The 25,248-nt window shown below is 44.0% G+C and overlaps 1 protein-coding gene across 1 annotated transcript in view; it reads left to right on the top strand.

Moving 5' to 3' along the window:
• The window catches only part of Stx8 (syntaxin 8), a 241,012-nt gene that overhangs the window by 46,811 nt on the left and 168,953 nt on the right, over nt 1-25,248 (top strand). The window contains exon 6 of the mRNA XM_041665805.1: nt 12,565-12,657. Within this exon, the coding sequence (XP_041521739.1) occupies nt 12,565-12,657 (93 nt within the window). The remainder of the gene's footprint in view (nt 1-12,564; nt 12,658-25,248) is intronic.

The raw sequence follows: 25,248 nt of genomic DNA, 5'->3' as shown, positions 1-25,248 counted from the left end.
TTGTGATTTGTGGGCTGACTTTCTTTGCTTTATGTTTAAAAACCACCTATGAGTGAGTACATGTGATAATTGTCTTTCTGGGTCTGGGTTACCTCAATATGATGTTTTCTAGCTCCATCCATTTGCCTGAAAATTTCAAGATGTCATTATTTTTTTCTGCTGTGTAGTACTCCTTTGTGTAAATGTACCACATTTTCCTTATCCATTCTTCAGCCAAGGGGCATTTAGGTTGTTTCCAGGTTCTGTCTATGACAAACAAAGCTGCTGTGAACATAGTTGAGCACATGTCCTTGTGGCACGATTGAGCATCCTTTAGATATATACCCAAAAGTGGTGTTACTGGGTCTTGAGGTAGGTTGTTTCCCAATTTTCCGAGAAATCGCCATACTAATATCCAAGGGGGTTGTACCAGCTTGCACTCCTACCAGCAGTGCAGGAGTGTTCCCTTTACCCCACAACCTCTCCAGCATACGTTGTCATTAGTGTTTTTGAAGGTTTTTCATTTTTTTTTATTCAGAAGTAATGTACTATTTGCTATGGGTTCAAACAAGATTAGGGACAGACAAGATGGAAAGTGTTCTGTACTGCTTCTCCAGTCTCCAGACTAGAAGTGGATTAGTATATGTGTCTCCAGTCTTGTTTCTGTATACATATATAAATATATTTAGTATAAATACATATATTTTATGTTAACAGGACCATGAGGTACATAGCTATCTCACTATATGAACCATTTCCTAGTTTTTGACTTAATATATTTTTCCATGTCAGTCTGCTGTTCTTTGTAAAGACAGCTTTATTGGAGTATAATTGGCATTATCATAAGCAACACGTGCTTGCTATGTTTGATTATTTGAACTTCAGCATACACACAATGAAGCCATCACTATAGTCAAGATAGTGAACCCGGTTCTTAGAGGGTTCCTTCGTGTCTCTTGGAGAGTCTTCCTGTTGTCTGTCCCCCATTCCTAGACAACAGCTGATCTGCTTTCTGTCAGTACTAATTGGTTTCTGTTTTCCACAGTTTCATGTGAGTAGACTCGTACGGTATTTACTCTCTTGGGAAGGGGTCTGGCTTCTTTCTCTATGGATAATTTTTAAATGCATCTGGATTGTCATGTGAATCTTTACATAATCCCCCCCCCCCACCACACACACACAAGATGTCTTTTGAAATAGTTTGCTCCTTTAGTAACTTGTAAGATATTTTCATCTGTCCTTTCAGTTCTTTTGTCAGACACCTTTGGGTTTTGTTTTTAGAAAGAGAGCAGGTTTAGTTAGGATGCTGGCTGGGCAGTAGCAAGCTCACGCCCATAGACACACACATGCTTTATGGCTATTTCCTGTGTCCTTGCTTCCCTTTTCTTTTCCAGTGGTGCCTCTCACACTGTGCAAGTTCTTAAGTCCAGTTCATCAGTTTCCTCCAGTACGATTTCTGTTTTGATTATATCTGAGAAAATGTTCACTAGGCGAAAGCCACAAGATTTACTGCCTTTTTCTTCTAGTAATTTTATAATTAGGTTTTTACATTAGGCCTGTGATCTTTCTCAACTGGTATATAGGCACGGGCTCTTTTTGCATTTGGATATCTATTTGGCTTAGAGGCATTAAACAATAAAAGACCATTTTCACTACTGAATCTCTCACCTTTGTCAACAACAGCCAAGCGGTGCACATGTGTACAACCTGCTTCTAGGCGCTGCTCCTCTCCGGTAGTTTGTGTGGTCCCTTCTACCACTAAACCAAGCCACACAGGCCACCAGACTTTGGTTTTTCTCAGTATTTCTGGGTATTCCCAGGGTTTTTATACTTATATCTGAATTTTAAAATCAGCTTTGAATTTTTGAAAATGATGACACTTGTAATTTTGATTGCAGTTACATTTTTTAATACTCTTTTGGAGAGAACTGATGTCCCATCACCAAGGCTCTCCTGATCTGCAATATGAGCTCATCACTAAATTAACCTTCGCTTCTCCTTTCGCTTGCCGTAGTATTGCCTTTCAGATTTCACCACACACACCGTCTTTGCCTTCCGCCAGACTTATCCCTAAGCACTTCACACTTTTGTTATTAGTCCCATTTTACAATGGTCAGTATCAGATTGCTGCTCACATATAAAGCTGCTGTCTATTTTTGTGCTGTTTTTAGATCATGCAGCTTTGCCTCCTCTCACGAAAATGCTCTAGTACATTATTTGTTGAATGTGTAGATTTTCTTGACACAAATAATTGTTATCTATGAGTAAGACAATTATATTTTTTAATTTTAAGATACATACCTTTAATTTGTTCTTCTTGCCTTGTTGTACTTGCTACAGCCTAATACATTGTTGGAAATAGATATTCTTGCCTTGTTTCACTCCTAATAGGAAATGTTTATTTGGATCCAAGTTTTGTGGATTTTCCTCCAATATTGGATATTTTTGAATTTTCTAGGGATATTTTTGTGATTTACAGTGCTTTTATTTTCACATATTTTAAATATTTTATTATTTATTTATTTTTGATTTTTCGAAACAGGGTTTCTTCGTAGCTTTTTGGTTCCTGTCCTGGAACTAGCTCTTGTAGATCAGGCTGGCCTCAAACTCACAGAGATCCGCCTGCCTCTGCCTCCCGAGTGCTGGGATTAAAGGCGTGTGCCACCACCGCCCGGCTAATATTTTATTTTTATTACATATATATGTATTATGTATATATGTATGTATTCTTAACCCAGAATGAATCCACAGCCTCTCATTTTCTGTGGAAACAAGAGCAAAATCTTTTCTCCAAAGTAACATATCTTTTGACTTCAATTTTAAAGTCAAGGTATTTTCAAAATACCTATCTTGGATTAATTCTGCAGCATTTATAAACAAATATCTTTTAGCAGTTGTTTCTTCTTCCTCAGCATTCAAACAATTCAAAGAGAACATAATAACATACAGTATCCAGACTCTCTGTGTATTTTTCATCTTTATGTGGCTTTATTTTAACCTCTATTTCTTTTTATTTTTAATTTTTGGCTTTTTGAGACAGGGTTTCTCTATATATCTTTGTACTGGAACTCACTCTGTAGACCAGGCTGTCCTTGAACTCACAGAGATCTGCCTGCCTCTGCCCCCCAAGTGCTGGGATTAAAGGTGTACACCACCATACACAACTACTCTTTTTCTTTTTTATTTATTTTAAGGATTTTTATCCTTTTTTTTTCTCCCAAACCTACATGTATTCCTAAACACACTGTAAACCATTTAGAGGTTTTCTTTGTCTTTGAATCTATCTTTACTGTATATCTCTCTTTTCTGACCACATGAGTCTTTAGTTTGCTAAGCCATATGGTTAGGATTAAAGCCATTCCTTAGCTTTCTGAGATTCCAGCTTCATGGTGGAGGGACTGGCTAGAGCCATGTTTATTGCCACACCTCTATGGCGTTTCAAGGGCCCTGCCACCACTAAAAACCATGCAGTCAGCTTTTCATCAACACCATTTAAGTGTTTCATGGCAGGACCTCTTAAAAGAGCTGCAATGTTTTACAACTAAAGCTGAGTCAGGAAGCCTCTCTTAAATGAGAGCACTTGCCTCTAGCAAGCAGAGCCCACCTAAGAAAGTGCTACCAAGAAGCCATTCTTAAATCTGTTCTTTTTGTGTCTAGAATCTCTTCCCAAGCTCTCTCAGGTTTTCTGTGGATACAGTTTGTCTACACATTGGGCACCATTTTGTTGACCAAGTTATCTGTCCTGCCCAGTTCCTGCAGTCGTTAAGTCCCAAAGAATCACACAGAGGTCTACATCAATTATAAACTGATTGGCCCAGTATCTCAGGCTCTTCTTATTAACTCTTATAACTTTTATTATCCCATAATTATTGTCTGTGTTAGCCACGTGGCTCAGTATCTTATTCGGCGAGGCAGTTACATCTTGCTTCCTTTGCATCTGGGTCATGAATGTAGAATTATAAACTTCCCTCTTCCCAGAATTCTCATTGCCCCACCTCTACTTCCTACCTGGTCACTCACTGGCCAATCAGCATTTTATTAAAAATAATACAAGTAACAGGATAAAAGACCATTGTCCCACAGCACTTCCAGCTTTACTTGGGCTCTGGAATCGAGTTCAGATCATCAGACCCATGAAGCAAGTGGTTTTTCTAAGTGAGCCATCTCGCTGGCCCTGGGTTTTGCTTTTAAAGACAGATAAAAGAGTTGTTTAAAATATTATAGAGCATGGATCATCATATTGGCCTATGAGCCAGATCTTATTTTTGTATGGCGCATAAGTCAAAAACAGCTTTAAAGTTTTTAAATGGTAAAAAATAATCAAAAGAATATTTTGTGACTTGTAAAATTGATTAAAAGCTCAGGGCTCATAAATTCAGTTTTATGGGAACACAGCCATGCTCACTCACTTACACAATATCCATAGATACTTTCTCACTTGGCAGTAGTAAATTGAATAACTGCTTTAGGGACCATATGAACCACAAAGCCTCAAATACTTCCTATGTGGCCCCCTCCAGAACATGTTTGCCTCCGATCTAGAGGAATTTACTACACTACTGAGCCTACACCACTCTGGCTATTCTGCATGGTGTGCCAGGAGTACCCAGGTGATGTGCTTCGTGTGAATGGGGCAGTGTCTTACTGTGGTTGAGGTTAGACCTTGATTCCTTCTACCCTTTGAAGTGACTCAGCTCTGTGTCTCTTTCTCACTTCTTTTTTGGTCTTTTGAGACAGGGTTTCTCTGTGTTGCTTTGGAGCCTTTCCTGGAACTCACTGTGTAGACCAGGCTGCCCTTGAACTCACAGAGATCCGCCTGCCTCTGCCTCCCAAGTGCTGAGATTAAAGGCATGTGCCACCACTGCCCAGCCTCTTTCTCACTTTTTCTGAGCCCTGACTGATGCTCGGTGAGGACTTGGAGCACATGCCTTGCCAGATCACAGGGCTCTTCTGTGCAACCTTCTCTCTAGTGCTCCAGCTATTGACCCCTTTGGACTCAACTCAAGAAGTCCCCTGGATTCCACCTGGGAATCCAGCCTCCCTCCCCCACCATGACGGGAGCATTCACAAGGCACAGTCTGGACAAACTTGGTACGCGTCTCATTTGTTTTTCTTTCTGAGATATTGCCTTGTCTGCTGATGTACATTTCTTGAAACAGTGGATTCAAATATTTTGGCTGTTTTCTCTGTTCCGTGTTCATCCAGGCCAGAAGGAAATCTGGTTCCTGTCAGTCCGTCTTGGCCATAAACAGGAGTCTAATTCTATTTTGAACTCTTCTTCACAATGAAATTATCTAGTAAACGAAACACTGGCTCTCCGTGCCTTTAATTCTGCATACCTCCCGCATTACTGTGTTTGACAGGAGGCGAACAATGGAGAGCAATGCAGTTAGTGCAGAGCACAGCAACTCGCACGCAGCGCTTTGTTCTGCAGCAGCCATACTTTCTGGGAGGACTGCCTAGCGCTAATGCAAGTGGATTTTCCTGTCACTGCTGCTTGCCAAGGAAAGCTGTTTTCAGTCAGGAAAAGCATTTCTGTCTTTGAGAATATGCTGCGCTCAGGGATTGCTCAGGTTGGGCGTGAGCGAGCGCATGCTCTGTATGCTTCTAAGCAGCATCTCTGAACCAAATATTCTCCCCTGCTGAGTTCTCTGCCCCTTGCAAGACCGCTGCCCCCTGGCTCTGTGTTAGGACAGGGAGTGGAATGGCCCATGTTTGGGGTAATTTTATTAACCTGTTCTTTCTAAATGTGATTTGAAATGCTGGGTCCATTGTTACCTTTCAAGCTAAACACAAATGTGAAAGCAATCTTTGCTCCAAATACTTAGTTGCCTTTCCTGTGCTCCAGGAACCTGTGCTGTGGCTCCATTTTATTGCTGGACCCTATACTAGATAAAGAAAGAGTCAGAATAAACCATTTCGGATTGCTTTTTGGCCCATAGTGTTGGTTAGCCTTTCTGTACTTTAGTGTGAAGACTGAGAAATTCCCCCCAAATAATCTTATTGCTAGATCAGAGACTGGCAGGTAGTGAATACCTTTCTTGCTCAGTCTAGAAGCTAGGCCTCATGACAGCCAGTTACCTAAGGCGAGCCCAATACTTTAACAGTTGCTTGGGATATTCGCAGACCTTAGTAGAGGTGACTGTGGTGATGCCAGTGACTTGGTCTCCTTAGGATCTGAGATAGAGCACAGGAAGGAGACATTGGCCAGTGCAGGCTCATGTCCCTGAGTCAGACAGTAGGCTATGGAGTGTGGCTCCTCCGCCTCTATTAAGAGTCTGTTGATGAGGTTCCTAAGTTAGCGCAGCCTAGTCTCCACTATTTTGTGTTGTTCTTTCTATATTTGAGCGTTTGTTATAGACTTCCTGGTCTCAGAGAGTGGCTTGTTTAACTGCTGGTGCACAGGCCCAACAGAGCAACTGAGGAAGGAGGAGTTGGTGTTGACTCACAGTTTGAAGACAGATGAGTCCATTGTGGGGAAAGACTCAGCAGCAGGAATTTAGTTAAGGTCACAATGTGTCTGCAGTGAGGAATAGGAGACAATGCTGCCCTCAGCTCCCTCTTTTCTTTATATTCAGTCTGGGCTCCAGCCCATGAAATGGCGCTGCCCTATTTAAGGTAGGACTTCTGCCTCAATTACCCTAACCTAGGACTCTTCTCACAGGCCCATGCTCAGGTTTGTTTCCATAGTGATTCTAAATCCTATCAAATTGGCAATCAGGACCAATTCTCATAGTCTGTAAATATTTTCCTGTGAAATGGGGACAGTGATAAATCTTAGTAGGAAATCTTGGGGTAGTTCGCATTACAGACAGCGTTCTCGGAAGATAGCCTTCCTTGTAGCTACCACATATATTAGGAGATTCCTTTCCCCAGGGCCTCAAAACTCAGCCAAAATAAAACCATCTATTCTTAGAACTTGCTCTGAGGGTCTTCTAAACACAGCGATGAGTGAATTCTTTTGTCTGGATTGGCTTCATCTCTTTTATTATTAGGTTTTACATTTGATTTTGTCTTCTCCTCATTCTGTCTGTTCTTCTCCAGGGAACATTCCTTCCATACATTAAGTATGTGACCATTGTTTCTCTCATAATATCAAGTGTTTTTTTTTCCAGGGGGGGCTTCCTAAACCCAGAGGACCATCCAGTATTGTGAGAGCCTTTCCATCTGGAGAAACTGTATTTGCCCCCCCATCTCCATAAAGCTGGAAAGGCCCTCTGTGGTCACTTGTTGATTTAAACAGCAAAGGGGACCTGTGCCACCAGCTGGACTCTAAAGAAAGGAAGATATTCTCAAACTTTAGATCCTTGTCATGTGTGCAGACCAGAGACTATGCTTAGCTCTGGCCCCTCTGCTTGCTTTTGTTTAAATGGTGCTGGGGACTGAACTCAGGGCCTTATGCATGCTAAGCAAGTGTTCTACAACTGAGCCACATCCCCACCCTCTTCCTTTTTGTTTACCTATTAATATATTAATGACCTTTAGGCATAGGAAATTTTAAACATGATAGAGTAAGGTATCTTCTTTTCCCCATCCTGCTTTAGTAATTCTAGCTAGTTTGGTTTTATCTGTATATACCCATTTACCCATTTCCGGGATTGTGTGTGTATGTGTTTACACATGTAATGCACTAACACATATATTCACACATGTGTAGGTTAAAGACATAAACAGAGACTGCACAGACCCAAATATATTCACACAGAAAATATATTAATTACAACACTGTCTGGCCAATGGTCCAGGCATATTCCTAACTAATTCTTACATCTTAAATTAACCCATTTCTATTAATCTATGTATTGCCGCAAGGCTGTGGCTTACCAGTAAGGTTCTGGCATCTTTCTCCTTCGGCAACTACATGGCATCTCTCTGACTTATTTCCTCCTCTATCTCTGCTTAGATTTTCCACCTTGCTATATTCTGCCCTGCCATAGGCCAAAGCAGCTTCTTTATCAACCAATGATAATAAGACATTCACAGCATACAGAGGGGCTTCCCACATCATAAAGATCTATTTTGTGTATCATTCCTCCGGACTGTCTACCATTCCTACTGTTTGCTCCTGCTGGGACCTGAGGTCTGCCAGTTACCTAAGCTGGCTGGTCTGTAAGACCCAGAGATCTAGAGCTCCTTTCTCTACTGCCTCAGTGCTAGGATAATAAGTACATGCCACCCTACCTATGTACCAGGCTTTTTCTTTTAGGCCACTGACCAGCTCCCAAATCATGACAGAGACTTCTTAATAGTTTTGAGTGCTCGGCCTAGCTTAGGTACAATTCTGGCTAGCTCTTTTTAACTTAAGTTAACCTGCTTCTCTTTATCTACTTTTCGCCTTGAGGCTTTTTACTTTTTTCCCCTCTTGTATATCTTTCTTGCTGCTTGTTTCTGGCTGGCTGGCCACTGGCTGGCTTCTTGTCCCAGGGGTGTTCCTTGTTCTCTTTCCCTTCTTCTTCCTCTTCTTCTTCTCTTCTTCTTTCTTCTCTCTTTCCTCTCTTAGCCTAGATTTCTCTTCCTTCTTATTCTTTCTGCCATCCAGCCCCTCCCACCCTTTCTCTGCCTAGCTGTTGGCCATTCAGCTAACTCTTTATCAGACCAATGAAGTGCCTTAGGCAGGCAAGATGAAACAAATGCAACACAACTTTACACTATTAAATGCTGCATAAAAAAGTAACCCATCTTTTCATTGTTAACTAAGGCAGCAGAAACAAGTGTAACACACATTCACATAAAGTAATATTCTGCAGCATAAACAAATGTTAATACATCTTTGCCTAGTTAAAATAATATTCCACAACATACCTAGCTTTTACTGTGGGCTCTGGGAGCTGAACTCTGATTCTCATGCATATGTCCTGGGATTATTTTTAAAGTGAACCCTAGACATTATGTCATTTCAATGGTGAATACTTCAGAATGTTCTATCTAAACATCTCTAAAATATGTTTATAAAATATAAGAATGTTTAAAAAGATATGTTTATTTTTTTAAGTTATGTTTATATGCATGTGTCTGTGTGTGTGGTTATGTGCACATGTGAATATGGGTACTCATGGAGTCTAGAAGAACGTGTTGGAGCTGCTGGAGTTCCAGGTGATTGTAAGCTCCCCGTGTAGGTGCTGGGAACTGAATTCAAGTCCTCTGAAAATCAGTATGCACTTTTAACCTGAGCCATCTCTCTACACCCAGGACTGTTTTTTTAAAAAGGGCTAAAATTCAGTTATCAGTTCTGCCAAATTCTGGAAATAATTCTGCAGTGGACCATATGTTGTGACTGATAGATGCATCCCAGAACTGTCTTAATGATGCGGACGAACCCTTGAAACTATTTTATTTTCCTCTGCTGTTTCTTTGTTGAACGGGGTTGTTTGCCCTGTAGTTTCTCCTTAGCTAGATCTTGCAGTGTGTATCCTGGTAAATTGTTGAGCATATTCTGTGACCTAGTAGTTATTGTCTGTAAATTGGTTAGATTTAGTGACTTACTTAGAATCAGGCTTGTTATTTTTGGCATAATGTGTTCTGATGACTGTCCCTTTGTTTTTTATCTGCTGCCACCAAACTGTCCTCCCACAGTTGAGTGATTGTTATTTAAAGGACGGTTTTCCTGGATGTCTAAATATAGGAAGTATCTACACACCTAATTGTTCCAAAGGGACTTTCAAAAATGATTGTATTAGTGCTCCCACAATAAATTAGCACACATGTAGTGACTTAAAACTCACATTACTACAGTTTAAAGGTCAGAAGTTCAGCTTGGGTCTCCAGGGACTCTGATCAAGGTGTCAGCTGGCCGCATTCCTTCCTGGAGGCCCTAGGGCAGAATCTGTTCCCTTGCCGTGTCGACTTCTAGAAGATCCCCATTTTCCTTGGCTCATAGCTCCATCTTCAAAGCCAGCAACCACATCTCTTTAACCCTCTGTCATGTCTCCCTCTGGCAGCAGCAGGGCAACCTCCATTTCTCGGAACTAATAGATTGTGCTGGGTCCACCTAGATTCCCCAGGCTCATCTCCTGCCTCAGACTCCTGTATCTTCACCACTCTGCAAGGTCGCTTTTTCCATGGAAAGTAACTTAGTCTCAGGTTCCAGGGGTTAGGACTTGGACAGCTTGGTTGTGTCAGTGTGTGTGTGTGTGTGTGTGTGTGTGCGCGCGCTTATCTGTGCGTGTCTCTGTGTGTGTTTTTTTGTTCTTTTACAGCAATCATGTCTTAAAATCTACACCATTGTAAAGCTGAAGAATGACTCAGTTTGGTGTGTTGCAAATGACCTGTTTTGACACCGTTGCTAAGGCATTAGCCTTGGACCCTGTGATAGAGAGGCAGATTATGGAGAATGAACTTTCACAGTGTCACACAGTGCTGTTCCTAAGGAGATTGTCTGCTGTGAGTCCTGGTGATATTTTTGTTGGAAACAGCCTTTTATTTTGATTATTACTAAGTGGCTAAACCATTGCCTCTTAGAAATGTCAGTTTGCAGCTCAGAGAATCTCAGTGTGTTAACATGATCATTTTGACCTACCCAGCATCTTCCGTGTCTGGGTTGTGGGTTGAAAATTGACTGTAACATTACATGCAAAGGAGGCACTCCAGTCTTAGGGACATTGTAGGAGTAGGGGAGAGTTCCAGCCGCCTTTCTGTTGTGCCCTAGGGAGGCCTTTAGGAGACAAGGTTAGTGTAGCTGTTTTTTGCTGACAATTTGTGTTCGCACTGAACAAAGCAATGTCAGGGCTTCAGTGTCTTTTCCTAGCGGACAACCTTAACAGCAGTTCCTTCCATTTTCCCACCATTTTTCTGGTGTTTCACAGTTCACTGACCCTCAGTCCATCTATGGATTGTTCTTCGGAAACATTAAGACTTTTGCTGTAGTGTAGACATTCTTCAAGTGTAGGTTTGATGATGGATTTATCTTGGAGGCCATCCAGGAAGCTGTTACTAAGGACCAAGAGGACCTCATTATAAAGTGATTTTACTGTAAAATGGTGCCTTGGAATGGTCCCTAGACACAGCAGGCTGTTTATAGGTTTTAAAAAGTATGTTGTGTCAAAAAAAAAAATGTCATCAAGGGGTCCTTGCCTCACACCTTAAGTTTAAATAAATTCCAGGTGAATCAAAGAGCTAAGTGTAATGATTTAATTCCATACAGTGAACTAGTGAACTCCTGAGGGAGAAGACCTTTGTGGTAACAGATAAGCCATTACGTGGAACAGTCATTTAAAAAACATAAAGGAGAGTAGCTGCGGCTGGCCCTCCATCACCATCAACTGGGAGACGGCACTCACGAGTGTAGACCCCACCCCACAGTCTCTGCTCAGGGCCCAGAAGCAAAGAAACAAGGCTCTTGCAGAAATGTCACCACAATGGCCCACTTAGAAGAAACATACATTGAAGGGCACAGTCTGTCATGGTGGAGAAGTTCCTGTGGCAGGAACTTCTAGGTTTCACAGTCTAGGACCCTCATCCACTTTTAGGGTGGCTCTTCTCACCTTAACCTAAGCAAGAGAATCTCTTCTAGGTCTGGCCGGAGGCTTGTCTTCTGGGTGATTCTAGATCCTATCAAATTGATTATCAGTATCAAACATTGTGCCTACTACAGAGAAAAACAGCTTAGGACACCGGAAAGCATTCTAGGGTAGTCGGAAAGATAAACCAAGAGGAAGGACCGGACTGCCAGCACGAGGGGTGTGTTTTAAGGAAGACCCTTGGAGATGCATTATTGTTCTGCTTTTTATTTATTAGACACATTTTCTAGACTTAATTGGAGTGAGTGAATTGAAATCCTGAGAAGGATTTCTACCAGGGAGCTGAACATACTACACAGTGCTTAGGACTACTGGTTCCTGACATGTTAGGTAGCCTTGCCCATCCTTATTCATTTTCATATTTACTAATCTGGTAAGGCCTCAAATCTTATTATTCATTTTTATTTGTATTTTTAAAAAATTAGTGATGCCAGGCTGGCAAGATGTTCACCGAGGAAAGGTATTTGCAGCCAAAACATGACGACCTGAGTTTGACCCCTGAGACACATGTGGTAGCAGGAGGGAACCACCTGCACTAGTAGTCCTCTCGCTCCAACATGTGTGCACCTGTGGGCATGCGTGCATGTACACACACACACACACACTCAAATTGTAAACAAATGTAAAATTTTTAGTTAATGATATCAATGGGTTTATGTGTTTATTTTCCTTTTAAAATTCTTTGGTAAGGTTTTTGTCTATTATTTCTCCATTTTAAAAATCAGAACATTGCCCTATTCTTGTTGATTAATACATGTTCTGTTTGAATTACATGCCAGAAGGTTAAATGTTGGTGTAGCCAAACTCAATAAAGTTTCTGTTTCTTATTTAAATATTTGATTTATCTGGAAGTCATTTCAGTGTGAGGCATGAAGTAAGGATTGTAGTTTTGTTTCAGTAAGGCTAGCGATGGGGTCACTTGAGTCATATGTAGGATAGTGTCACTTGCCTGGATACATGTACCTCTGTGTGTATGTCTGTCAATGTGTATGCATGTGTAAACACATATTTTACTATCTTTAAAATGTTTCCCTTTGGTTTTTAGTCCGTTGCTTTCTTTTTCTTTCAGAGCAGGACGCAGGCCTCGATGCCCTCTCCTCCATCATCAGTCGCCAGAAACAAATGGGCCAGGAAATCGGGAACGAGCTGGATGAACAGAACGGTAAGAACGAGGCCGAGGCCGCTCAGCTTGCCTCTGGTAGCAGCCTCACAGGTCCAGGCGTTTGTTGACTCCCTGTCGATTCGCGTCATAGGGGAGTCTGCAGTCAGTGGGCTGCAGTGGTTTATTGCAGTGTGTTCATTGCAGCTGTGGTGGTTTGTGGGCATTTACATTGCAGTTACCGAGTACTGTGTAAAAAAATGCCACTAAAACTTCTCAGTACTCAGTGACTGCTTTGACTTCATTAATTTTGGTGCTTATAGCCCTGGTGGCCTTGAACTCTATGTGGATCAGGCTAGCTTTGAACTTGCCTTGCTTTCTTCTGCATCTGTGTCCCAATACTGGCATTATAGTCATGTGCTGACCGTACCTGGCCCTACTATTTTGAGAAATACTTCATGATCTATTTATTTCAAGGGCTTTTTTTTTTCTCTGTGGAGGATGTGAAATTGCTCAGTGTTTGGTATTTTGATACAAAACATAATAAAGCTGGGTGGGCCTCATATCATGTCTGCACTCAGTGGGGTTTGCTCTTCTTCCGTCATAAATGACCAGGCCACAGGACAAAAATGTTTGAAGGTGTCTATTTAGGGCTTGATGCAACAGATGTGGTTTGAGAAAGATGAACTTGTGGTCAGGAGTCTTAGGACTTGGGAGGCTCTTGAGCTTGAGTTATGTAACGGGGGGGGGGGGGGACCAGAACAAGAGTAACCATGAGGATGGAGAGTGGGGTGCATGCAGGAAACAGCCAGTGCTCTCACTGTGAGGGACACAGTGAAATCGAGAGGTTTGTGAGTCGAGACTGTGAGTCCAAATTAGATGCATCCAACCAGAGATGCGGTGAGAGGGCCGAGGGGAAAGGCTCGGTCTGCAGCTGGTGCAGTCATGGCTTAGTGAGGAGACAGACTGGCATGTATAGTGGCTCTCCTTACCTGCTGAGCACGCTTGTCCGCATCATGCCATGTACCTACATGAGGAAAGGAAGGTAGCCATGTCCTCATTGCTAGAAATGAAGCTCCGAGTTGCAGAGAGCCCTCTGAACGCCACAGCTTTTCTAAAGGGCAGGGCTGAAGCTGCTTTCTGATATGGCTACTTCTCTGTCGTGCCGGCATCCGAGCCAAGGAAGACAGGGTAGGGAGGCAAAGCATCCTGTGTGCGTGGGTATGGAAGGCCTGGTAGGGGACAGAGTCGCTCTCTGCTGGGAGGCCGCCCTTGCCAGAACCCTACAACAGGCACTTCCCTCCTTGATCCCGAGAAGGAATGTGGTCATCGTTCCCATGGTTTCAGTTCATTTCTCTATCATAAGTAAACAAATCCAGCTGTTGAGCATCTGTCACACGCAAACAGACTCGTAAGCAAATGGAGAGCCCTCTATGTCTACACTCCTCATGGGGTTTGCGACAGCTTAGCACTGGGGGGACAGTTTGTTCCTTCTGCTGGTGCTGTGAGCAGGCCAATTATGGACTGCGTTTAATCCAGGCATTTGGTCAGTTCCTCCAGTGCGACACAGCACTGGGAAGATAATCTTTATTTTAAAAGGACAGCCTTGGCTATCTGGTGCTTGTTTATTTTTTATCTCAAGGAAGTTTGCCTGGGGCAGGAGGTCTGACCTAAACTGATGAACATGTCATCTTGTAGCATGTGCTGGCCACAGTGTCCCTGGGTACGTGACTAAGAATGAAAGACACATGGTTTTGGGTTGGTCTCACCATGTTCTCAGGTAAAATTGCCATATATTTCCCAGCACAAGCAAGCATACCAGCATGCCTTCCTCTTCAGTGGCTATCAGAATTGCTTGGGGGTGCTTTAACACCCCTCAAAGCCTAGTCTGTGTCTTGGTGAGCGTCCAATTCCTGTTATGATCACAAAGGTAGCGGCTTAAGATAACATAGACTTAGTGTCTTATATTCGGTAGCACACAAGTCTGACTTGAGTCTTGCTGGGTAAAAACCAATGTTATCAACAAGAGCTCAGCATTCCTTTCTGAAGGCTCTAGGGAGGGATTGCTTTCTTTGCCTTCTCCAGCTTCTAGTGGCCACCCACATTCCTTGGCTGACATCCCTTCTGTGTTTCAAAGCCAACAGCAATAGACATCCTGCTGATACTGTATCACTAATGCTCCCAGTGCTCCCCTGCACCTTTGGAGACCCTCTTGTTCACACTGCATGCACCCAGACAGTTGGAGGAACAGCCCTTGTGGTCCCTCTGTTGGGACCTTGATGTCTGAACGTGAGGGAGAGAGCAGATGGCTTTCACCATGTCAGCGTGCCCGTGTCAACTGTATTGAGAGGATGTACTACTGTACTTTCACACTGCCTCCCGTGTGCTCATGTCACGCATGCGCAGAACCTTCACAGTTGTGTGTGTCACAGAGAGTTTATGGTCGTGGGCCCAGTTCTTTCTCTCTGTACCACATAGCTTACCCCCATCCCACAGTCAGATAGATACATCTGCATTTAGACAAACACGGGGACTTTCCCATGAGATGCCAACATAAGCTGGGTTTCTTTGTGGTGGCCTCCCAGGGAGCCAGCAGTTACTTACATGGGTGGTTTTCTGATGTGTGTTTTCTCTTCAGAGATAGGGCAGACTCAGCCATTTTCTCTCACAAGAATTGACGCTCTCAGAATAAAAATAAAGCAAAACCAGGCCATGACAGGCTTATAGTCAGCCTCCATTCCTGTCGCTATACTGAAGCAAGGCTGGTGGGATCTCCAGGGGGACAAGCCTGTAGCCCACCTGGGTCTTTACTCTGACATGTGTGCCACAGACGTCAGGGCCACAGGCAGAAGATACTTGTTGTAAATGCCCGGGTGGTTTCTGGAGCTGCAGACTTGTTGCTATGATTTTCCTTAGAGAAGCAATCGGCTAGAATAATGACCAGCCAGACAATTTTGGAACAAAGGGTCAAACCTTCCTAATAAATATGTTGTACTTAGAACATAACCACAGCATCAAAGGATCAGATTAGGATCCTTCAATTTAGGAATGCAGTTTTCATTCTGACCATAGGGAATTAAGAGCATCTGACCAACGCCAGTTGCTTGTTTGTGGGCAGTGATCGGGCCTAAAAAGGGAAAGAGCAGTAGCGAAGGGGAAATCCCAGTCATGGGGGCCTATATGCCACTCTCTGCTTGTCTGTAGGGAATGGAAGAGCAGGATGGCAGGGAAGGCCACTGTGTTCCTAACATCAATTCTGGGGCAAGGAAACCAGTGAGTCCTTCAGAGACCTAGAAATGTGACTGCTCATTGAAGGGCGTGGTGCTCCCGAAACTTCACATGTCCTGTCAGGTGGTGGTAGCACTCAGGAGGCAGAGGCAGGTAGATCTATGAGTTCGAGGCCAGCCTGGACTACAGAGCAAGTTTCAGGACAGCCAGAGCTACACAGAGAAACCTGTCTCGAAAAATCCAAAACATCAACAACAACAGAAACCAACCAAACAAAAGAACTTCACATTCACATCAACGGATTCCACTTGCTGATTTGTTAGAATTCCTGGCTGAATTTTCATTGTGAAAAGTGAGAATAAAATTGGATATTTGCCTCTCTGAAAGTTAGCAAGATAGGCACATCTCCGTCACTAAAATATTGCCCTATCTGGGCCAAAGGGACCTTACAGGTGTGTCGGATTGAGTCAGTCGGGACAGGAAGGGTATTTGTGATTATGCAGGAAGACCCTCAATGCAGTTAGAGGTGTCCACCTAAAGGGATGCAGCTGGGCTGGGCGCCCTGAGTTTTGTGTCTAGCACCACAGGAAAAAAGAGGTTACAGGTGAGAGGAGAGGAAGCTTTGACAGGAAGAATAAGGCAGTACAATGTCTGAGACAAGATGGTGTTCTCTAGCTCTGAAGATCGTGGAAGGGGCCGCAAAGAAAGGGGTACAAAGGCTCTGTAAACTGGGAGAGACAGAAAAGGGTCTCCCCTCAATTCTCTGGGGGAGCATCTTGACTTCAAAGCTAGTGAAACTGCTGCCAGCCTCTGTTGTACAGTAGCAGTGAGTTTGAGTCATACTCTTTTTGCCAGTTGCCACATAATTCAGATTAGCCACATTTACACTACAGTGTTTGAGTTACCTGTAATTCTATACTTTGAGACAATTTCTTTCTTTAAAACAGTACTTTTTAAGATGATTTTATGTGTATGAATGTTTTGCCTGCATGTATGTATGTGCACCACATGTGTGCCTGGTGCCGAGGTGTCGGATTCCTGGGACCTTGAGTTGTAGATGGTTGTTGGTCACCACATGGGTGCTGGGAACTGAACCTGGGGCTTCTGCAAGAGTAGTCAATGCTGTTAACTCCTGAGCTAACCCTCCAGCTCATTGGGGGTGACTTCTGTAAGCTTTACAGGAGGAAACTGACCCTGAAATCTCTTGAGGTGTTCCCTTAGGCTTCCATGACAGTTGGTCTTGTACTGATACAGTATGTGCAGAGGGGGGACTTCTTCCTGTCTGGTGTCAGAGCTCTTTATAAAAATACTTATTTTATGTGTATGTGTCAGACTGCAGTTATATGTGTACACCACATGCAGGAGCCCACAGAGTTCAGAGGAGGCGTAGAATCCCCTGGAACTGGAGTTATAGATGGTTGGGATCTAGCATGTAGGTTCTGGGAACTGAACCCAGGTCCTCTGGAAGAGCAGACAGTGCTCTTAACCACTGAGCCATCTCTCCAGCCTCAGTATCAGACTCTTCCATTATGTCCAGTATTCAGGTAATTTTCTTTTTGGTCATCTGGAGAGAAACATCTTCCATTGTCATAGGCTGTGTATTTCACTGTTGTGTTAGAGATAAAACTGGCAAGCGTTAGAAACCAGTGATTTCATAGCAGTGTGTGATTTCCCCATTCTCTTGGCTTGTATAAGCTAGAAGAGCAAACTGCTGAAAGAAAGAGACTAGGCTGCGAGATGGGTCAGAGGATGAGGTGCTTGCTTAGCCAAAAACTAACCTCCTTTCAGTCCCTGGGTCCCACAAGGTGGCAGGAGAGAACCAACTCTAGAGAGTTGTCCTTTGACCTCCATACCTGTGCCATGATGTGCACAGGGTTTCTATGTATTTATTTGACTGTGCTTACTAATATGTCTTTTGAAAATGTGAAGTGTTATCCTCTGAGAAGCATGTGATGAAATATCCTCCATTGTTTCTGAAAAGTTATTATTTCCCATTTGATTCAATCAGTTCTGTTTTATAAAGTTTAAGGGGAGGTTATCAGACACACATTCATACATGCACATAGAGTACCTAGGCTTTTTTTTTTGATATCATCAATATATTTTGCTATAGGCTATTCAGCTATTAGTATCACTGTATAGACTTAAATCTTGATTACCTTTATCTAGTAACTGGCTTTCAAAATCTGTGGTCTAGGACCCTTTTTTTGAAATAATTTTTTTTGAAAATTATTGAGGAATCCTGAGAGGTTTTTTTCCTATTTCTTTTGTTACTGCATTTAAAATGAAAAGACATGTAAAAGTTATTAAATGCAAGTTTAAGATAGTGAGTTATATGTTGATGTAAACTATAGAAGATAACTTTTTTAAAAGATATTCTCAGAATTACATTGCACTGTAGTTTTATGGGCTTTGTGTTTGGAGAAGTAAAGCTAGCATGTGTGTTTCTGTCTAGCATTTGGCCCATTGCAATACATCATTTTGGATGTTACAAGTGAAATATATTTCACATAGAAATGTAGTTGGAGAAAAGTATTTTAAAATCTTTCCAAGTAGAAAGTTTTTTTCTTCATTATGGCAGCAAAATTTAATGAGTACTTTCTGGAAGGTTTGCTGGAGTTGGATTCCATAATTCTCCGGTTTGTGCTTGTGCAGGCTGGTCTGGGACAGCTACTGTTCCAGAACCTGCTGGACACTACACCAGGAAGTAAGAGAACTCTGGACACTTGTCTCTGCAGTTGTATACTCTGCCCTAAGAATGACAAATAAGCTCGTTTCCTGCCCCATTGAGCACACTGGTCAACTGTCCTGTGCAGCCACCATGAGGTATAATCAATCTACCACATGTCTGGATGGGGCAGGAGGACACTGGAACTAGAATGTCACCAGTGGTGACGCTCTCTAGGGGTGGGACTCTCAGACCTAGCTGGATGATCTTGAGCAAGGTAGCCAGTCTTTAGTGTCTGTTCGTGGCTATCAAGGGGATTCATAGGACCCATTTTACAAGATCAAGAGCATAAAACAAGTCAGTGTGTGGTGTCCACATTGGAAGCAGTCTGTGGGGATCCTCCACTGCTCCTTCACAATGTACATTTTTGTTTTTTTTAAAAAAATAGACCTGGCCGGGCAGTGGTGGTGCATGCTTTTAATCCCATCACTATGGGGGCAGAGGCAGACAGATCTCTGAGTTCGAGGACAGCCTGGTCTACACAGCAAGTTCCAGGACAGCCAAGGCTACACAGACAGAATTACAACAAACTTAGTTCAGATTCTAAACTAGCTTTAATGGATGATTCTATAAATGGGGAAGGGCATACCCGTAAGAACTGGTACTACAATGTGGACAGAGAACAGGAGTACGGTGACATCAGTGAGGGCCTAGCACTTGTTGACTCGGCTTGTTTGAGGCAGGTGTCTGCTTAGGAGGAACCAAAGCTCAGTTCTTGTGATGTGTGCTTGCTTTTTGCATTCATTTTACTTAACCAGTCTGTATTGGTTTGGTCCCTCGTCCAAATTAATGACCTTCTATAAGTTGTATTTCACATATAGAAATGTTAGATAAGACATCTTTTAAGACAGTCCTTCAATTCTTAGCTGGGCTTGGAAACAACCTAGGGAGCTCTCATCCTTGCCAGTGATGTCTTGTGGTCCTTAGATAACTTAGCCAGATGTGGACTTCGGTGCCAAGTGTGTGTACACCCATACAGGGGCCAGGAGTGAGGCTGGACTTCCTAGGCCTGTGACAGATGGAAGTGGGCCTTCCGGATAAATCTAGGAGCTGGGAGATGACGGTTTTATGGGAAAACTAATTTCTTCCGTCCCCGCCCAAGAGTAGGAATCTCAGTCAGGCCACCCACCTTGGTCCACAGCATTTTTAACATGCATACCTAAGTTTGTATTTTTCTTCTAAAAAAGTCTAAAGCAAATAAGTATCTCCAAATAAATCAAGTTTAGAATTCTTCACTTCAAACTCCCCATTTTTCATGCTATTTTCAACAGAAGCCCTTCTTTGTCTGAGCCAGTGTTTTATGTAGATTTGCTGACTTCTGTAATGGTTCTCCTCCTCCATGGCTCTTCTCATTGGTGTGTGTGTGTGTGTGTGTGTGTGTGTGTGTGTGTGTGTCTGAGTGTGCCGGTGTATGTGTCTGAGTGTGCCTGTGTGTGTGTCTGAGTATGTGTGTGTCTGCATCTGTCTGAATGTGTCTCTGTGTGTGTATGTGTCTGTGTCTGAGTGTGTGTCTGTGTGTGCCTGTGTGTCTGTGAGTGTGTGTCTGAGTGTACCTGTGTTTGAGTGTGTATCTGTGTGTTTGTTTCTGAGTGTATGTGTATGTCTCGTCTGTGTCTGAGTTGTGTCTCTGTGTCTGCTTGTGTGTCTGTGTTGAGGAGTGCTATAGTTTTAACTGTTAAGAAAGCTTTAATGTTCATGGTTGCTTTTTTCCACTGGTGTGTTTTTCCAGTTGTGAGGTCTTCCTTTGAAGACTTTTAAATGGTACTAACCTTAACTTTTTTTTCCCGCCTTGTATCATTTCTACTTTTTCTTGGCAAGGTTTGGGTTGTTTATCTCAGACTTTTTCTTTCATGTTGTTATGGCCTGAATTATGCCCATGACATATATATCCCATTCATATTTTGGTGTTCTAATAGAGGCTTTTTAAAGAAGTGATTAAGTTAAAATGAGGTCATTTGGATGGGCCCTAGTTCAGTATGACCAATGCCCTTTGTAAGGGAAGAAATTAGAAGACACGTATGGAGAGGAGGCCATGGGAAGACACGAGGAGGACCCACCAGGAAGGGCCTTAGGAAGCAGCTCTCTTATAGTCTCTGGACTTGTAGGAAAATGAAGGTTGTTTTAGGCATGCAGTTTGTAGTAATTACAGTCCCTGTCTCTGTGATTTTCCTTACAGATCTACAAATTTTCTATTGACACTTTATGCTTATGAGCAGAGGACCACATTGATGTGTATAGACAGCTGGGATGGGCTTCTTATGCGGTAGTAGATTGATTTACCCAGGAGGCTTCTTTCTTGCCTAGGATAACTTGCCATGAATCTACAAGTAGATAGGTTGTACTGTAGGCAGGCTTCCCATTGGGTTAAGTAAAAAGAGGGCACAAGCAGATTCGGGACCTTTGCTGCAACCCTCACCACAGAAGTAGTGAAGTTAGAACTTTAACCTGGGGTGAAATGGCAGAACTTTACCCCAGGGTGACGTGACTTCTTCACTGACCTCTTTTTACCCTGTAGTTATCCCCGGGTCTCTGACTCATTTCCTCGCCTAGATACTAGCTCCCATGGGCTTCCACAGCAGCCCTTCCTCTCCAGAGAGAGCTGGCCAAGAGCTCCAGCTGGGAGTGAAGCCTGGAGGCTGCAGCCCACACAGGGCAGGGCTCAGGGTAGTCGGGCCCAGCTGCTCCATAGACAGATCTCTGCTCAGAGCCCTGATTCCTGCCGTACAGCCACTTTCTTTGTAGAACATTCTGTGGCTGCCAGTAGCCATTGACTCCAAGCTTGGCGGCTCTCCAGAACTCTCTGTTGGGGAAGAAAGAGCTTCTCTCTGTAGCCGTGTGTATTTCAAGTTGGAGCTTCTCCCCCATTGTGGTTTGTCAATACAGTCCAGTCTCGTCTTTAAGCGAGTGAGTCTTCCAAATGACTTGTTCATTGATAGCCCTCCCTTGTGTTTTCACTGCCACCATGGAGTCACTTTCAGGCTAAAAAAATTGTCTCCGCAGTGTGACCGTGCTCTCTGGAAGGAAGGAGGCAACAAGCACGCTGAACTCTACTGTTTAGAACTAAAAGTCATGGTTTTTCCTGAAGTAACAGTAGCGATTTAAGTTATTCTACCCAGACAGCTGGTGCTCCAGAGGCTTCAATAGAAGAAATGTTTCACATCGTGTCTGTGGAAGTTGTTTCTAGGGCTTCTGTGCGTGGCAGACCAGCTTATCACCTGATGTCTTCACCACCGAATTTCCCTAAAATAGTAAAATTGGGGAGATGGAGAAAGGTAATTCTGTTCCTTGTAGTCATGGTTTTAGGCACTTGAGGGTGAGCAGTCCTTGTCTATAGGAAGAGGGGAGTTAGTAGAGGGGGAGTGAAGAGGAACAAGATAGATAATCCATCGTCCTAACACTTGTCTGACTCCAGCTGGGCATCCAGCAGTTTCTGATGCTCCACAGGTCTGCAGGCTCAGTCCAGCCCAGTGCCACTCAGTCCCACCCTAGATACAGCTCTAAGTCCTGGGTATCGCCAGACACTTCCATCTGGTTAGCTATGCATTCTCCTGACTCCTGAATTGGGTACTTTATGAGAGCATTTACAGAACTCTGGAAAGTACCGTACTTACGATTAGAGTTTCATCGTAGCAGTTGCTACTCAGGAACAGCCAAGTAGAGTAATGTATGGGGCGAGTGTCAGGGTGAGTGGTACTCACTCTGTGTGCTTCCCACATGTGCCGTGCTCATGGCACATTCATGTATCAGGGTGAGGTGATGCAGAGCGTCCGTGCCCTTCCCACATGTGCCATGTTCACAGTACATCCTTGTGTTCCCTGACCTAGAAGCTGCCTTGACCTTGTTGGTGGATTTTTGTGGAGGTTTCATTACCTGAGTGACCACTGGCCATGGTGCAGGCCTCAGGCTCCAGTCTCCTTCCTCACCGTTGGAAGTGAAATTGGGCCTGCAGCTTTCAATGCTCTAATCATCCATAGGGCTAGTCCTCTCCTCATTATTTAAAGGCCCTACCATGATTTACCTTGTTCGCATAAATCTAAAAGCACTTCTCACAGATAACAAAAAAAAAAAATAACCCAGTCTTATGAGGAAATTCCAGGGTTTCCAAAGCTCTTGCCCAGAACCAGGAATAAAGATAAATGTTTCATCTATTTTTTTTTTTTTTTTTTAGCAGCACAGCCCAGAGCCGGTGTCTGTGGGTCTGTTGAGTATGCAGAAATAGGCATGGTGCTCCTCATGAGCCTTTGCTGCTGCTTTAGTTCTGATGATGAGCAAGGATTGGTCCTCTTTGAGCCACAAGAACTTCTTTGCCTTTGCCAGACCAATACCTTCTTCATTTCTTTCTCGGCCCATATGTTGGTTTTGACCCTGGCACTGCACATAGTTTGCCATGTAACTGGTGGGACCAGCATTTTCCAGAAGAAAAGTTTATGACATGTTAGTCAAAGAAAAGGACATTTATGCTCAAGCCTCAGGACAGCTGGGGGAGGTGACTCATCAGGCTTCCTTTCCCTTGGGCTTCCCCACAGTTCCTAGTTGACCTCTAAGAGAGAGGAGGCCACCATAGTGCCCCAACTGTAGCCACTGAACTGAAGCACACACTCCCACACAGCACAATGCGGAGGCTCTATACCACCTCACCTGACATCACCTCACCCTGGAAACTCGTGCCTGCCACTCTGAACAGAGTTTCCTTCCTCTGTGCCTCTGTAGAAGAGAGAGGCCTGGAGCTGACCTGCAGCCCTCCCCAAGGTCTGCTGCTCACTAAAATGGATCTGTAAGCCCATGTTTGTACAGGTGGTACTTTTGCAATTCTTGAGTGACTGTAAGGTGATAGAATTTGAGTCACTCCGTGAGCATGTTCTAAAGGTCAGACAAGGTGACACACTGCCTTTCCGTTTCCTCTTTCCTGCAAAGATGCCAGAAGGATGGAGGTTCTGGCCCTGGGTCCTGTTGCAAGGTTTTGTTGTGACTAGCACCAATTGTCAACTTAGCAGGATCTAGAATCTAGAATCTAAAAGATAATCTCTGGGCATGTTTGGGAGTTTTCACATCAAGTTGCTTTAGGTGGAAGATTTAAATATGGGTGACGCTATTCTTCAGGCTGGAGTCCTAGATAAAAGGAGAAAGGGCGCTGAACACTGTGTTTACCACTCTCTTCTGACTGTGGGTACAGTGTCGTTCCCTACTCTCTTCTGACTGTGGGTACAGTGTCGTTCCCTACTCTCTTCTGACTGTGGGTACAGTGTCGTTCCCTACTCTCTTCTGACTGTGGGTACAGTGTCGTTCCCCACTCTCTTCTGACTGTGGGTACAGTGCCGTTCACCACTCTCTGACTGTGGGTACAGTGTCGTTCCCCACTCTCTTCTGACTGTGGGTACAGTGTCGTTCCCCACTCTCTTCTGGCTGTGAGTACAGTGTCGTTCCCCACTCTCTTCTGGCTGTGGGTACAGTGTCGTTCCCCACTCTCTTCTGACTGTGGGTACAGTGCCGTTCACCACTCTCTGACTGTGGGAACAGTGTCGTTCCCCACTCTCTTCTGACTGTGGGTACAGTGTCGTTCCCTACTCTCTTCTGACTGTGGGTACAGTGTCGTTCCCTACTCTCTTCTGACTGTGGGTACAGTGTCATTCCCTACTCTCTTCTGACTGTGGGTACAGTGTCGTTCCCCACTCTCTTCTGGCTGTGGGTACAGTGTCATTCCCTACTCTCTTCTGACTGTGGGTACAGTGTCGTTCCCCACTCTCTTCTGACTGTGGGTACAGTGCCGTTCACCACTCTCTGACTGTGGGAACAGTGTCGTTCCCCACTCTCTTCTGACTGTGGGTACAGTGTCGTTCCCCACTCTCTTCTGGCTGTGGGTACAGTGTCATTCCCTACTCTCTTCTGACTGTGGGTACAGTGTCGTTCCCCACTCTCTTCTGGCTGTGGGTACAGTGCCGTTCACCACTCTCTGACTGTGGGTACAGTGCCGTTCACCACTCTCTGACTGTGGGTACAGTGTCGTTCCCTACTCTCTTCTGACTGTGGGTACAGTGTCATTCCCTACTCTCTTCTGACTGTGGGTACAGTGTCGTTCCCTACTCTCTTCTGACTGTGGGTACAGTGTCGTTCCCTACTCTCTTCTGACTGTGGGTACAGTGCCGTTCCCCACTCTCTTCTGACTGTGGGTACAGTGCCGTTCACCACTCTCTGACTGTGGGTACAGTGTCGTTCCCCACTCTCTTCTGACTGTGGGTACAGTGCCGTTCACCACTCTCTGACTGTGGGCACAGTGTCGTTCCCCACTCTCTTCTGGCTGTGGGTACAGTGTCGTTCCCTACTCTCTTCTGACTGTGGGTACAGTGCCGTTCACCACTCTCTGACTGTGGGTACAGTGTCGTTCCCCACTCTCTTCTGACTGTGGGTACAGTGCCGTTCCCCACTCTCTTCTGGCTGTGAGTACAGTGTCGTTCCCCACTCTCTCTGGCTGTGAGTACAATGTGACCAGTGCCATTAAGCTCTTGCTGCCTGCTGCCACCATGGTGGCCTGGGTCCTCAAACTGAGAGCCAAATTCAACCCTACTCCTTTAATTTGTTTCTTGTAAGGTATCAGTGGCAGTAATGGCATAAATAACCCACAGATATCAGGCCTAACCTTGGCTTTTCTTAGTGAGCCAGCCTCAGGCAAGTCACCAAACATTTCTTAACCTTGGTTTTTC

This window comes from Microtus oregoni, unplaced genomic scaffold (genome assembly GCF_018167655.1).
Source record: "Microtus oregoni isolate MIOR12 unplaced genomic scaffold, Mior012 000015F_ref0000493, whole genome shotgun sequence".
Taxonomy (NCBI): domain Eukaryota; kingdom Metazoa; phylum Chordata; class Mammalia; order Rodentia; family Cricetidae; genus Microtus; species Microtus oregoni.
Note: the sequence above shows the minus strand (reverse complement) of the source record. Positions and strands in the feature narration are given on the sequence as shown.